The sequence below is a fragment of the Dromaius novaehollandiae genome, chromosome 14, assembly GCF_036370855.1.
Source record: "Dromaius novaehollandiae isolate bDroNov1 chromosome 14, bDroNov1.hap1, whole genome shotgun sequence".
In the NCBI taxonomy this organism is placed as follows: Eukaryota; Metazoa; Chordata; class Aves; order Casuariiformes; family Dromaiidae; genus Dromaius; species Dromaius novaehollandiae.
The window spans coordinates 1,357,536-1,371,353 of record NC_088111.1 but is presented as its reverse complement, the minus strand read 5'-3'; the positions used below and the strand labels follow the sequence as shown (position 1 = coordinate 1,371,353).

Below are 13,818 nucleotides of genomic sequence, written 5' to 3'. Positions count from 1 at the left end.
ACAGTGCAAAATTATATCTGCAGTAACTATCCAGACCATAAAAATCGTGGAAAAATTCCTTATGGAAACATACCTGTGTCCCCCCTCTGTATCCTTCTGTTTTTGTTCAGGAGCTGGGGTTGGACAACTGAAAGGGCTTGGTAATTTTAATGGGATAGTGACAAAATAGCAGGAAGGGTCTCTTCATAGCTGGAGATACAGGCTTTAGAAAGGGTAAAAGAACCCCCAAATCTATCAGTTCTACTATTTTGCAGCAATTTTTTTCCTCTTGCTATTAATCAGTATTGTTTGGAACAGCAGTTCTATTATCAATGTGCAGTCCATAAAACCAACCTAAATTTTCACTAAAATGTGGGTCTGATTCTACTGGTAAGAACCAAAATCTAGTAAAAGTTTATTTGTCCGTTCTGCTAACGTGGTTTAGTGCTGCTGTGAAACTTGGCTTATTTCTGTCTAAAGCTTGTTGCTCAGTTTTACTCATTTGCTGGTCCAGGCCTTGAGCTGTCCAAAACTGGGATGGCTTTATAACACAATCTCTTCCCTACCAATTGGTTTGGACTGTCAAACTTTTTTTTCTTTTGTTCTACACTTGAGGTCTAGTCTCCAGAACCAAAAGCCTCTGCCTTCTGGAAGAACTGCTATATTACAGGTGTATATTTATTTAGGTTGGGATTTTGAGGTGCTTTTCTTCATGCCTGCTCATCCCCAGCCCCTTTTCCTTTACCCAAGAGGTATTTTCCTGAGTCTGAAATCCTGGTAAAACTTCTGTTTGGATGCTGTCATCTTCAAGCTTTTTGATCTCATCAGTATCACATCTTGGATCATGTTTCGGACCATTAGGCTGCTTTTCTTCCTTTTAATGATCTTACAGCATATGAGACCCTCCCACCTACAGATACTTTGACTCACATGAGAGCTTTTGCTCCTGTGTGTGTGGTCTTGCAGAGTCATTTGTGAGGTTTAAGATGTGATGATATGAAAGCATAACTAGAGGTTGGGCATTTTATTGCTTTGCTTCCATTTTTAAGAAGCAGCAGAGTGCTCCTGAAACGCACAGCGGTGGCTGTTTTACCTCCTGCGTCAGAATGGGCTGTAGCACTTGGGGAACGTGGTTGGACTGAGGTCTGTTGTTTGGCCAGTTGATGCCATATGTCAGATTCCCTTTGCTTCAGGTGAACTGAGAAAAGGGAATTTGGATTTCTGTTGTTGTTGGAACAAAGCGTGGTGCTGGCTCTGCTGTGCTGTGGCTTTCCAGCACCTGGGGAGCAGAACTCTCCTCTCTCCAGCCTTGCCATGCGCCTTACTGTTCTCGACTATTTGAGGATCTCAAAATTTTCATTTTAACGTATATAAGAGCTAGTCAGTACTTCCTTGTGTGTTCAAATAGATGCAATTATCTTCCTTGCAGTATATGGAATAAAAACTTATTAATGGATGACTAACCTTACAGGATTTGAGACTGTGCTATGCAGCTCTGACAAGATTCCTGATTCTGCCTGCAGTACTCTGATATCCTGCTCCTCGATCTCTGTCCACAGATGGCTCTGATCTGACTTGCTGGCTAGCATTACCTGTATTGGGTGCTGTGCGAGCACTCAGAGATGGGTCTGTCCTGAAAAACCTCATGATTTGAATTAAGGTGCAAAAAGCATCTGAAGTAGCTGTGTCAGAAGCGTTTGAATGTTGAAGATGTGAGAAACAAGACAAAATGAAGTTCCACAAATGTGCTCGTAGTGAAGTTGGGCAGGTTGCATGACTTTTAGTATCTCTATTAGTAAGAATCAGCGATTAAAGCAAAAAGCAAAAACTCTAATATCCTCTGCACTACAGCAGTCTTTTTGTGCAGTGACTAATACTAGCTCTGTGGCAACAGAACTATCCTCCTAATTTCATTTTATTAGAAATGAACAATTACATAGTAGCATATAAGACCCATCTATACCATAAATCTGATACTGGCAGAAGCCCTTTTGACAGCCTGTGCCTTGAGCCCCTTGGAGCACATCTTTACCCCAGCTTTATGAGGGGGAACCAGACTGAAGTCTTACCTGCTCTGGAACTGATGTGTTCCCTTCGAGCTAATTGGGCACCCAAGACAGAACCACCAAACTGGCATTTTTGATACAAACGGTCTTTGAATGTAGTTCACTACAGGAGAAGGTCCAGTGCTCTATCAATTGCAGTCTGTCTTGTCCACTTACTTGTGGTGATCTGATTCTTCCTGCATTTGGAAATGATGTGTCTGCTGGTATGAGGCAGATCCTGGTGGCATTTCTGCTGATCAGGTTCTCTAAGTCCTAGTATAATTTGTTCACCTGAGTGAAGCACTGAAGAAGGCAGTATAGGAAGAATACTGTTATAGGGGGATGAAAGGCATGATCGGTGCTTCACACTGTCTTTGGGTGAATCTGACCTTGTCTTGCAGCTGTTCAGCTAAAAGGTTTGGCAGCTAGCTAGGAGAAGAGTACTAATTCCTATAAGAGCTCTTTAACAGTCTCTTAGCTTGGTTGCCGACCGTGCTATAGAAAGTAGGTCACATTGTGCTTCAGGGTTACAGTAGGATCAAAAGAATTTGTGGTTTGTAGGGAACTTGTGGGAGAAGATGAGTGGAGGCAGTCTAGCTCTTAGATTTATTTCAGTGTAATCATTTCACCTTTCTCCAGGGAGTATCTGGTTTTGGAGAGTGCCTGGTGCAGCTGAAACAATGTTTTGCTGGAAAACCACTAGCTGAAAAAGACTAAGAAATCTTTTTGAGGAAAGAGATGGCCTTTGCCTTCTGTTTCTTCTTGCTGTGGTTTGCATCACTGTTTGCCAGTAGTGTCTCCCTTGAACTGTGAAGTGAATCTCTTTGCCATTTTCTGCTGGTGACAGAGCCTTTTGCCCAGGTTATTGGTCTTGACAGTTCAGCAAAATTCACACCTGCAAATGGTTTGTTTAAACAAAAAGAGTAAGTTAAGCTCGAGCAAACTGTAAGGTTGGAGTCAATTCTTTCCACAACCAGCCAACTACAGTGCAGAAGCTCCATGTGTTTCCCTTAGTCTCCTGCCCGGCTTGCAGCTTCTGGTGCTTGAGGGATTATTTGGGACTGCCTGGTCTGGCACTGCCTGCGTGACTGGTGGTCTTTGGTGGAGTCAGTGCCAGGGACACTTTGTGCGGACAGAAGAGGCCGTCAGCCAGACTTAGTTGATACCTGCCCCTAGAAAAGGGCACTTCTGTCATCTTTGCTGCTGGATTATCTCCTATCAGCCCTGAGTTTAGCTCTGGTCTTCATTGCATAGCCACAGCTTTGTCATTTTGTTGAAGATCACTTAAGGGTACTTCAGATACTTTTCTCTTTTCTGCTGGATGTAGTTTTTATGTCTGTAGATAAGGTAACAATAGGAGATTAGATGAAAACAATAGGAAGAGTTGTCCTGCAGGTCTCCTACGGTAAGGAACCTGTAATGTTCCTAGCTGTGTTGCTGACCAGTTGCGGAGCACCCGAAAAGCTGTATCTTTTCCCCTGTTCTTGTGTTTAGATTGAATGCGCTGCACACAGGAGGGACAGAGAGGCTTGGCCATGTGCAGCCTCCAGGCAGGAGCCCAGAAAGGCAAACTGTGGCCCTGCGGGAAGGTTTAAAAGGAGAATGACCCGTTGACTGCCGGAGCACGGTTCTGGCAGCCGTGAGGTTTGGGCTGGTGTGTGCACCTGTGAACGAATGGCCGGTTTAACGAGCCCTAGGAGGGAATGTGAATAGCAGGATGGGGACAGCAGAAAGAATTGCGTCTAGTCGTGCTTACTGGTTTTGAAGCAAGCCGCTGTTAATCCTATTTGCTTCTCTGTGTGCCTGTGGTTCTACAGGACAAGCAGTCAGAGTCCGGTTGCCATGACAAACTGCAGGAGCGGGAGCATTTGGCCCTCGCCTGCCTTTAAGATTCCTGCCACAAATTTTTCCTGACAGGTGCAAGAAAATCCTCACGCTGAGTCCTGGGTGTTGATCCTAGCTCTGTCCACCAGCATGGACCTAAAGTTGGACAGCAGTTTGAGCTAAGACGCTGCTGTGCTAGTCTTCCATTTAAGGAGCCGATGCCTGTGTGTTGCCTACTTAGTTCTGAAAGATCAATAGAAGAAATCTCCTTCTAGAAAACCCAGTTATGTGATTCCTCGCGGGAAGTATGCAGCTGTTTCTATGCAGGAACTGAAGGAAAAGCAGTTATTAGCTTGGTGCATAGCATTTCAAGCTTCTCCAAAAACTCCCGGTTCGTAATCTTGTGCTTACATGATTTCTTAGGTCTCTGTGCTGCTGTGGCAGAGGGAAGCTCTGTTACTGAGGGCTGAAATGCTTTGCTGTAATCATACTTACAGGATATTTCCTGGGAGCAGTGTTAAATGTTCCTGGGAAGGTGTACACATGCATTGAAAGGCACTAGGAGCATCATTCCTGTCTTTGAAAGTTTGGTCGTCTTAAGTTACGGTATCAGAATTAAGATCTAAGTCTGGCTTCATCCCACTGGTTATTTTTCCTTCTCAAAACCAGTCTATGCTGTGTCTGCAGAACTGACCCAAATCTGTCCCCATTTCCTAATGGAAAATGGTAAGTAAATCTGTATTAAAAACTCCTGGAAATTTCCATCTGCACTCAAGCATTACTGTAGCAATTTCAAGTAAAGTATTATGCAACAGGATCTCCAAATGTGCAGAGGTCAGTAAACCTGTATCACTGCTACTAGCTGCAAATAATTCTGCAAGTTCTCATTCAGTAACAGTTGTGTAACCACTGGACTATCAGTCTCTAAGATAAATACTGTAAAGATAAGGCAGTGTCACTCAAATGAATTGCCTTTGCCTCCTTTATTGCTTCGGAAACAGCTGAACATGGATGCTGGCTGTGGCGAGGGTCTGTCTTTGTGGCAATAACATTGTGCAGCACCTAAATACTTCGGTAACTTTTTGTAGATATCTAGTCTGAAAAGTCTTTACCATAAAATATACCAGTTCTGATTCAACAAAGACTCTGCATGTGCTTAATTCCAACAGTTAAGCATTGTTTAGTGTTAACAGCACTTGAGCATGTTCTCAAGTACCCGCTTAAATGCTCCACTGAGTTTGGGTGTTACATTTCCTGTAGAAAAACAACCGAAAGAGGCTGCAGATCTGTGGGACAGAAATTCCTCAGGAGATGCTGGGGTGAATAGGGGTATTCTGACTTTTTCTGCCCAGGTGGATGGATATCAGAAAACGTGTCCATGTACTTCCTAAAATGATTTCCCTAAGCTGTTGCTTGTTGTGTACTACTTCCTTTACTAAATGACAGTTGCTGTTGTCGCTTATTTGACAAATCCACATTATCGGTGCAAGCACAAACAAAGACAAAAATAAATGTCTGCTAATATGAACAGATTTATCTGTTGTCATCCCCACGCCTTTTCCCATCAGTGTAGTTTGTATGCAGCTAACAGAGCTAATCTTCTTACGGAGTAGATTGATTGCCAAGTCTTTGATGTTATCTGTGAGGGCCAAAGGGTGCTGTGAAAAGGGGTTGTTTTCTTTGCCTCTTAGTGGCATCCCTGAACAAAAGACAGGTGTTTGAGCAGCTTCCTCTGAGAACTAGCATAGGAGTTATGCTAAGAAGTAATCTAATTTGGGGGGCTGCAGCAATCAGTGGAGGAAAATGTGCAAATGTGTTAGGCTCAACAGTTACAAGTCCAGGGAAATTGCAGCTCAGGTAAAACATGAGAGAGATCCAAGTGCGCAAAGACCTGATGCAAGCTATGGCACGATCCCTCTGCCTGTGCTGCGTGGCGTTGTGCTGGTATCGTGGTTATGACTAAAACACGCTGGTGCTTGTGGTCGAAGACCAGGTTAAGCTAGATGCTTCTTCCAGCTCGCTAATGTTGTGTATGTCAAGTAGCTTGTATTTTGCTTAATTGACTTGCTTGTAAATGCTTGCACAAATGCCACAAAAAGTCTAGTAGAACAATTTTATATGGTTATATATTTTTTTTGTCAAGACCCCTTCCATTTGTGGTGATAAATATAGAGCATTTACATTGCTGCTGTAACCTGCTGCTTGCAGGGAGCGGTCCAGGCAGTGCAGAAGGGGCTGAATGTCGTTCGTTCCCTCTGCGCATCTGTGGACCACAAGTAAGGAGCTTCTTGCTCTGCCTATCCGCCTTCCCCATGCCGTCAGGGTTGCTTTCTGCCTCCATCCCGCCTGCCCTGTCCCGTGGAGTCACGTATTTTGGTGATGAGCCAAGGGATTGCTAGGCCTTGCTCGCCCAAGCTGCGGGTGAGGTTCACGAAGGGTTTATGTGCTTGAGAGCACTTTGAGAGCCACAGCTGACAGGTGCTACCGAAAAAAAATCGTCATTACTTTATTGTTTTATTTTTGTTCCTGTTTTTAAGGTTAACTTGAATTACACATGCAGAGCACCACTTCCCTTGTAACCGTGCTTACGCTGAGGTAGAGTGGTTAGAGAAAGCGGTATTCCTTGGAGTCCCGTAAGAACGGCAAGAAACTCCTAACTGAGCCGTTCTGTTAGTGCATCCGCCATGGCCCTGCAAAAAACGTCCCTTTCCCTCATCTTCCAGAACTAATCAGTCTGTTTTACCCAGTGCTGAAATCTTTCAAACCAGCACCTTCTCACGGTTTTTCAGCCCGGCGTGGCAGATGTCAGATGTCTAGACGGTTCTGACTAGCATTTCGTGCAGAGCTGCTGTGTGAAACTTTAATAGGAGAGACGTTCCCTCAGCGTTGCACTTCTGCTTCGGTCCTGTGCTTAGTAATAATTAATTGCTTTGTTTGAATGCAGAGCGCTTCCTCCGGGAGGTTCAGGCAAACTCCCCTGTTCCCCAAACAATAATGGTCAATGTTTAAAAGCCAAGGACGCCGAGTTAATCCTCGGTTTTGGGCTGTGACCTTCCAGTGCTCTGGAACCGTTGCTCCGCGGGGAAAAATCTCAGAAGCCCGAACGTCCGGGCCTTGCACCGCCTCCGTCCAGGCGTGATGGCATTGCCATCGGGAGCGTTTCTGCGCCCGTGGGGGTGACAACAGACGTGGGACCCGGCCGGTTGCCTCCCAGCTTCCCAGTCAAGCAGCGGACCGGCTCCCGGGGGGCCTGGCTGGGCTGTCAGACACCGCCGGGCACCCCGGCCCCTTCCTGGTGCTTCGGCTCCCGTGTGCCGAAGCGACGCCGATGGTGCCAGCGTCCTTTGCAAAGCGCTTTGAGAGCTGCTGATAAGCACCAAATGAAATCTGGATATTCGTGTATTTATCTCTCATAATAAATGCCCTGAAAAGTAAATCAAATCTGGATTCCTCTTGCCTGCGTTAAAACCCCTCTTAATAAAACCCTCATCTGGCTGCGGTGTGAGGCCTGATGACAGATGGATTTGAGGTACCTGTCGGAAACCTGCTCAAGGTCCCTGCACTCTGCGAGCGGAGGAGACGGGATCAAGTCAGTATTTTTCTGTTTTACAGCTCTGCATGGGGGGGGGGGGGGGGGGGTCAAAGCAAGAGGAGCCTCAAAGACCAGCCAACCCTGTTACTTGCTTTCAGTGTTCGGTGATCTCCAGTGAACCTGCTGCCAAGATCTTTTGCCTAGAGAAAATGAGATCTTGGAAGGGGAAAAGAGCTGACAGAGGCTCCTTTAAAGGTGCCTGAGCTGGGATTCCCTCCTAGCTCCGGGCTGACCCTCCTCCGGCACAGGGCCAGCAACAGGCAAGTGGAAATTTCCTTCCTCTCCCCAGTGTCTTGTGAAAGCATCATAAAGGGTCCGTGGCATTCTTTACCCTTAGTTAAAAGAGGAAAAAAGTCTATAAACCCGAATCCTTAATTACCTACCACAAACATAAAGCATTGCAAGCGATTGCTCAAGGAGGTGAAATGCCGCAGCGCTCGTCTCCTGGGGGATATTTAGCATCCTGCTTCGGATCCCAGGCAGATTCCCGCTGGTTGATGCAAGAGCTGCTGTGCTGCGGGGCCCTGGGCCTGTCACCGGCGTGGTTTCTGCTCTCCCTGTCCCTGCGTGACTAACGGCCGTGCAATGGTCCCCAACGTGCCCTGCCGGGCAGAGGCATCGCAGCCGTCCTGCCCGCATGTCTCCACGTCCTCTGCTCTGTGACCTGAGCCAGGCTTTCTTGGTCCCCCCCTCCTCTAGGAAGAGCTGCTGGGGAGACTCTGTGCAGCGATGCTTTAGGGTTTTTTGTTATTTTTATGTTTTTTTTAACTACTGGACCAATGTCACCTCTCAACATTGCTAGTGGATTCCTCTACATCCTTGCCAACAATCTTTTAGTAGAAAAAGATGTGGTCCCTGGCCAGGGCGCAGTGGGCCACGGAGGCTGGCTGACCACATTTTAGGAGCTCTGGTTTAGGCAGGACATGGGCTGAGCTTTAGGGGAATTGGCTTTGATGTGTGGTTTGCACAGGCTTCCTTTGTAATTAGAGGCAAATAATTACTTTACCTTTGGGACCTGCAGGAAGAGGGAAGGTGGCAGGTTTCTCCATGCTGATGCTGTCTCGGAGGTTTTAGAGCCCCTTAGCATTAATGTAGCAATACGAAGTAGAGCCTGTGTGCCTGCAGAGCCCAAACTCACCGAAGCCAGGTAGCTGCTGCTGAAGGTGTCTGCTGCATGTGCTTGAACCCAGCTGTGGCTCAGTGCTGGGTGGCTCTGAGGTGCTCTGCTCCCCTCCTGCTCGTTTCGGCAAGGTTGGTGCTCTCACTCTGCACCTGAGTCTCATGTTAAGCCTGGGCTTAGGCTTAGTTTCCTTACAAGGAGCTAAGCCTTGGTGTCAGGAGTAAGGGCTTCAAACGCTTTGTGGGCAGAGGAGTGTTTTTGCTCTCCGCAGCCCTGCGTGGACCATTTCCTAGGGCAGACTCGCGAGTGCCCCGCGCACGCGCTGCCGTGGGCTGCTCTGCACGTGCTACCTGCTGGCAGCCGGAGCGGCAGCGAGAGAGCTGCCCGGTAAACCAGGCCAGCTGGTCTTTGGGGAGGTGTTGGCACTTCTTGTACCTACAGCTCACGCAGTGAAGAGAATCACATCCTCAGCCTTGGCAGAAATCCCTAAACCGAAAAAAAAAATTGCATGGAAAAAACAAAACCTTGAACCAAGGAACCGCAGTGATAAAGAGCTTTTATATTCCTGGGGGCTGGCCTATCGGACCTTATTGCCTTTTTTTCCTTTTTTTTTTTTTTCCGAGCCTCCTATCCGTTACCTCTTCATACGCGTCAAGCGGGAGCTTCCAGGATTTCGATGAGATAAGTAAGCTGTTCCCGCAGGTGCACCGCTCACTCTGCACCAGGGCCGGGCCGCTGTCCGGAGCTCCCGGAACCAAGGGCGCCGAGGGTGAGTATCCCGGGAGGGAAACGCGTGAGAAACACTGGAATCTTCTTCCTTCCAGACCGGCTGCACAGAGCTGGGAGTGGAAGGATTGCTTGGTGACTACCAGGAGCCTCTGTCTTTCCTCAGCTGTGGGATGGGCATGGGGGGGCTTGGTGAAGGACAGGACTTTGGTGCTTTCCGAGCATGCAAGGACTTGCCGGGGTGACCTGTTCCTGGTCCCTCCAAGCCCTGGGTCTGCAGCAGGTCTCCGGTGCCGAGTGCGCTCCGCTGCCCTCGGGGCCGTCGGTGCTCTCTGCTTCGTTCCAGCTCCCTCATGGCCACCGAGGAGCCCGGTCCCTCCACCGCGAAGGAGGTGCGGGTGCACGGGGTGCCCAAGCCCCCGCCTCCGAAGCCCCGCTGGTACGAGCGCTGCGTGCAGCCCTGCGTGGCCGAGCTCCTGGGCAGCGCGCTCTTCGTCTTCATCGGCTGCGCCTCCGTCATCGAGAACGCGGAGGGCACGGGGAGGCTGCAGCCCGCCCTGGCGCACGGGCTGGCCCTGGGGCTCAACGTCGCCGTCCTGGGCAGCATCAGGTGAGAGGGGCCCTCCTTAACGAAGAGTGGCCAAACTGGAAGGAAAACATCATGTTGATGTTTGATGACGTTTCCTTTTGAAAGGACATCAGTGTGAGGCATTTTGCCCTTGATGAATTACTCCCCTGCCCCTCTTCAGGTGGAAAATTTGGATTCTGTTTACAAAGTTTCCAGGTCTCTAAAGCAACATTTAGACAAACCTGCTAGTTGAAAAAGGTGGTGTTTGACTCTAATGAAGATATAGATTTTCTCTGAACAGCGATGGTAAAGTAGCCCCTGTGGAATTGCGCTCCCTTCTCCGAGCGTCTCCTGCTCGGATCCGCGCGGCTCACGGGAGTCGGCGTCTCCGAGCTGCCCCCCTTGGCGGGACGCTGGCCCGGGACGCGAGCTGCCCCGGGTCGGGGAGGGCTGGTGGTCAAGGACTGCGTGCAGTCGCCCGAGCCCAGATCCAGGTGACTGATGTTGTATCAGCGCCTGCTCGGGAGGGAACAGCACCCTCGGTGGCACCTCTGCAATTGAGACGTGGGCTGGTGGCTTGCGCCGGTGCCAGGGTGGACTTGAACGCCCGTTGCAGCCCCCGTCGCCACGAAACCGCAGGGAAGGAGGTGGCACAAAGTGGCAGGACGAAGTCAGCTCACCCCACGCTGCTGCTTCCTGCAGACCCCGGGCTTCAGGCCTCTCTTGGCACGGAAAGTCTTGCTCTTCGTTGCTTCCCTTTGACCATCTCTCCGTGCGTTGCCCTCCGTTAAAAGCAGCCCCTCGGGCAAGGCGGACACGCGTGCGTTGGCACGCAGCAGTGAGGCCGGGCTCGCTGAGAGCCTGCGCCCCGCCGGCGGGCTGCCCGGTGACCGGCGATGACAGCGGGGATGCACGAGCTCCCTGGGGAGCTGGGATGAAGGGAGGGAGCGATGGGTGTCCCGCAGCCTCCCCCTTTCCCACGGGATCCCGTGCAAACCTTTCCGCGGGGCTCCAGCAGTTGCTGCAAAGCAGCCGGGCTGCAAGGGAGGGTCACGGGCCCCCGGGTTGCATGCCGAGCGGGTGCACGGGCTCTGCCGGCCTCCCTCCCCGCCGGCCCCCCTCTCGCGGAGGCGGCTGCCGCGCTCATCCTCGGCGCGAGACACGGGACGAGCCGCCCGGCCGGGCCCCCTCCCCGCGCTCGGGGCGGGCTTGCTGCAGCCCACGTCTATCCGTGAGGACGTTTTCTTTAGCTCCTGCCTTTCCCCAGGGTGTTCGCAGCCAGATCTCCTTCCGGCTGAGGGGTTTACTAGGCTAAACAACACAAATTTTTACCCTCGTATGATAGCTCTTTAATTACATCTGGAGAATAAGATATAATTATAGTTCCTAGACACTCTGACTCATCAGCTTCAACAGCAATTATTATTAGGGCTGATTGGTTATGAAACTTGTTCATTAACGAGTGTCCCGCGGTAATCTGTTTTTTAATTAAAAGGTACCTGGGTTTGTCTTGCCCGTGCTCTTGGGGACGAGGGGTTTTGGCCCCGTTTTGCTCCCCGGGCAGCTGCTCCGAAGCGGATGGTGCTGCTGCCCCGGCCACATCCCGCGCTGACGCTCCTCTCCCCCCGTTGCAGCGGAGGCCACTTCAACCCCGCCGTGTCCCTGGGCGCGTGGCTGGTCGGCGGCCTGAGCATCACGATGCTGCTGCCCTACTGGGCGTCCCAGCTCTGCGGCGGGGTGATGGGAGCCGCCCTGGCCAAGGTAGGGACTGCGGGGGGGCCGGGCGGGCGCAGGGCCCGGGGACGTGGGGGTGCGGGGGGGGAGGGCAATGCACCGCTGCTCTGTGCAATTAGGGGTGCTGATGTGGCTCCTGGCCGTGCAGCGAGGTGGGTGCAAACCCCTCGGCTCTGCTCCCGAGGCCCTCGCGGTCTGGCTCCGGGGCTCGCACGGCTTGTGTCCCTGCAGCCCGGCTCGGCAGCTTGCTGCTGGCGGCAGCAGCTCGGAGGGGTTTGCAACCGCTGTGAGCGCGGCACGGGCCAGCGCGCCTTGCTGCTGCAGCTTCTGCCGTTTGCATGCACCGTAGCAGCCTGCAGTTTCCCCGGCTGTGCTATTTTACCCTATGAATTTCTACGTGACGCTGCCCTTCTTGGGGTGCGAGGCATCGGCGAGGCCGGGTCCCGCGGAGCCGCCGGGGAGAGCGGTCTCGGCGTCTCGGGAGGAGCCGGGGCCTTTGCCCAGGAGCTCGCGTTTGCCAGGCGCTTAGGGCTGGCTTTCAGGAGGAAAGCGCTCAGATTAGCTCCTCTTTAACCCGCCGCTCCGGCCGCCCCCGCCGTCCTGCCGGCGCGCGCATATGGCCCGCAAAGGCCGCGATACGGCGAGCGGCTCACGCGGGCGGCTTCCCCGCGCAGGCAGCCACGGCCGGCGAGCGCTTCGCCAACGCCAGCGGAGGAGCCTGCGGGACCGTCGCCGCCGACGCGCGGGTCCCCGCCGCCCTGGCCGCCGAGGTGCTGGCCACGGCCCTGCTGGTGCTCGCCGTCTGCATGGGGGCCCTCAACGAGGGGACCAGGACGCCGCTGGCACCTCTCTGCGTCGGCGCCGCCGTCACGGCCGCCGTCCTGGCGGGGTGAGCTCCGCGCCCCGCCGCTGCTCCCGGCCCCGGCCCCGCCGCGCTCCCCTCCCGCGGGCGCCCAGCGAGCGCACGGGGTGACGGGTGCTGACGGCCTCTGGCTGAGGCGGTGTCCCCTCTCGCGGGGTCCGAAGCTCCGGGTTAAACGTTGCACGAGCCCCGTGCGCCAATATTTATCTGCTGCAGCTTGGTTAATCCATAAGTGCTGCCGTCTCTCCTGCCCGGTGTCCGCGAGCCAAGCCCGGGAGACACCCGGAGCGCTGGTTCCCGCGCTGGGCTTTCCCTCGCGAGCGAGCGCGGTGCCCGGGGGCGAGCAGAGCCGTGCTGCACCGTGCCGTGCCGTGATGCCCCGTGATGCCCCGTGCTGCACCGTGCCGCGCTGCGCCGGCTGCTAGTGCTCTCTTGCAGGGGCGGTGCCGGCTCCGGAGCCTGCATGAACCCCGCCAGAGCCTTCGGGCCGGCGCTGGTGGCGAACCACTGGGACTATCACTGGGTTTACTGGGTGGGGCCCGTGCTCGGTGGCCTCCTCGTCGGCGCCCTGGTGAGGTAGGTGATGCGCGTGGAGGCAGAGGGGCCGGCCGTGCTGCCTCTCCCCCGCACTCCCGTCGCCTCGCCGTCCCCCTGCTCTGCCCCGGGGGGAGAAGGAGACAACGGCGATCGAGCTGCCTCCAGCCCAGCACCGCCAGCTGCCTCCTCCTCCTCCTCCTCCTCCTCCTCCTCCTCCTCCTCCTCCTCCTCCTCCTCCTCCTCCTCGTCTCGCGGGGCAGAGCCGGGCCGGGCTGCGGCGGGCGCTTGCAATTTCGGGCGCGTGCCTGCACGAAGATGCTGATCCCGACTTTCCCTTTTCCCTCGCCGAAGGCTCCTGATGGGTGACGAGAAAACCCGGCTGCTGCTGCTGTGAGGCCGGGCGCGTGCTGCCCCCCCCGGCCTCCCCTGCCTCCGCCCTCCCCTCTGCTCTGGCCGGCCGCGGGCGCTGGGGAGGCTGCGCACCTGGAGCCGCCGAAGCCGCAGAAAGCGACTGAAGCCGAACGAGCATCTGCTGCGGCGGCGGTGCCCCAGGGGCCCGCGTGGCCCCGCGGGGTGAGGCGCCTCCGCGAGCGCCGTCCCCCCTTGCCCCAGAGGCCCTGGCGGTCCGGGACGGCCGCTCCCCTGGGATCCCCCGTGCGCTGCCTCCCTTCCCGCGCCGGCAGCCCGGGGCTCGGCTGCTTCCTGGGAATCCCGGCCCCTCCCCGAGCGCCGTGCCCGGAGCCTGCCGCCGTCCCGAGGCAGCGATGCAAAGCCGAGGCGAGCCGCAACGCCCGGGGACCGTGCAGCATCGCTCACCGGCGCTGAAGCTAT

General features: G+C 53.7%; 1 protein-coding gene across 1 annotated transcript; it reads left to right on the top strand.

Annotated features, from left to right (window-relative positions):
• Nucleotides 1–9,197: 9,197 nt before the first annotated feature.
• On the top strand, nucleotides 9,198–13,381 carry AQP8 (aquaporin 8). Its single transcript, XM_026103973.2, has 6 exons — nucleotides 9,198–9,329; nucleotides 9,633–9,896; nucleotides 11,489–11,615; nucleotides 12,263–12,477; nucleotides 12,889–13,026; nucleotides 13,339–13,381. Exons 2-6 carry the CDS (start codon nucleotides 9,640–9,642, stop codon nucleotides 13,379–13,381), a joined length of 780 nt encoding a protein of 259 aa, XP_025959758.2. The 5' UTR covers nucleotides 9,198–9,329; nucleotides 9,633–9,639.
• The last annotated feature ends 437 nt before the right edge of the window (nucleotides 13,382–13,818 follow it).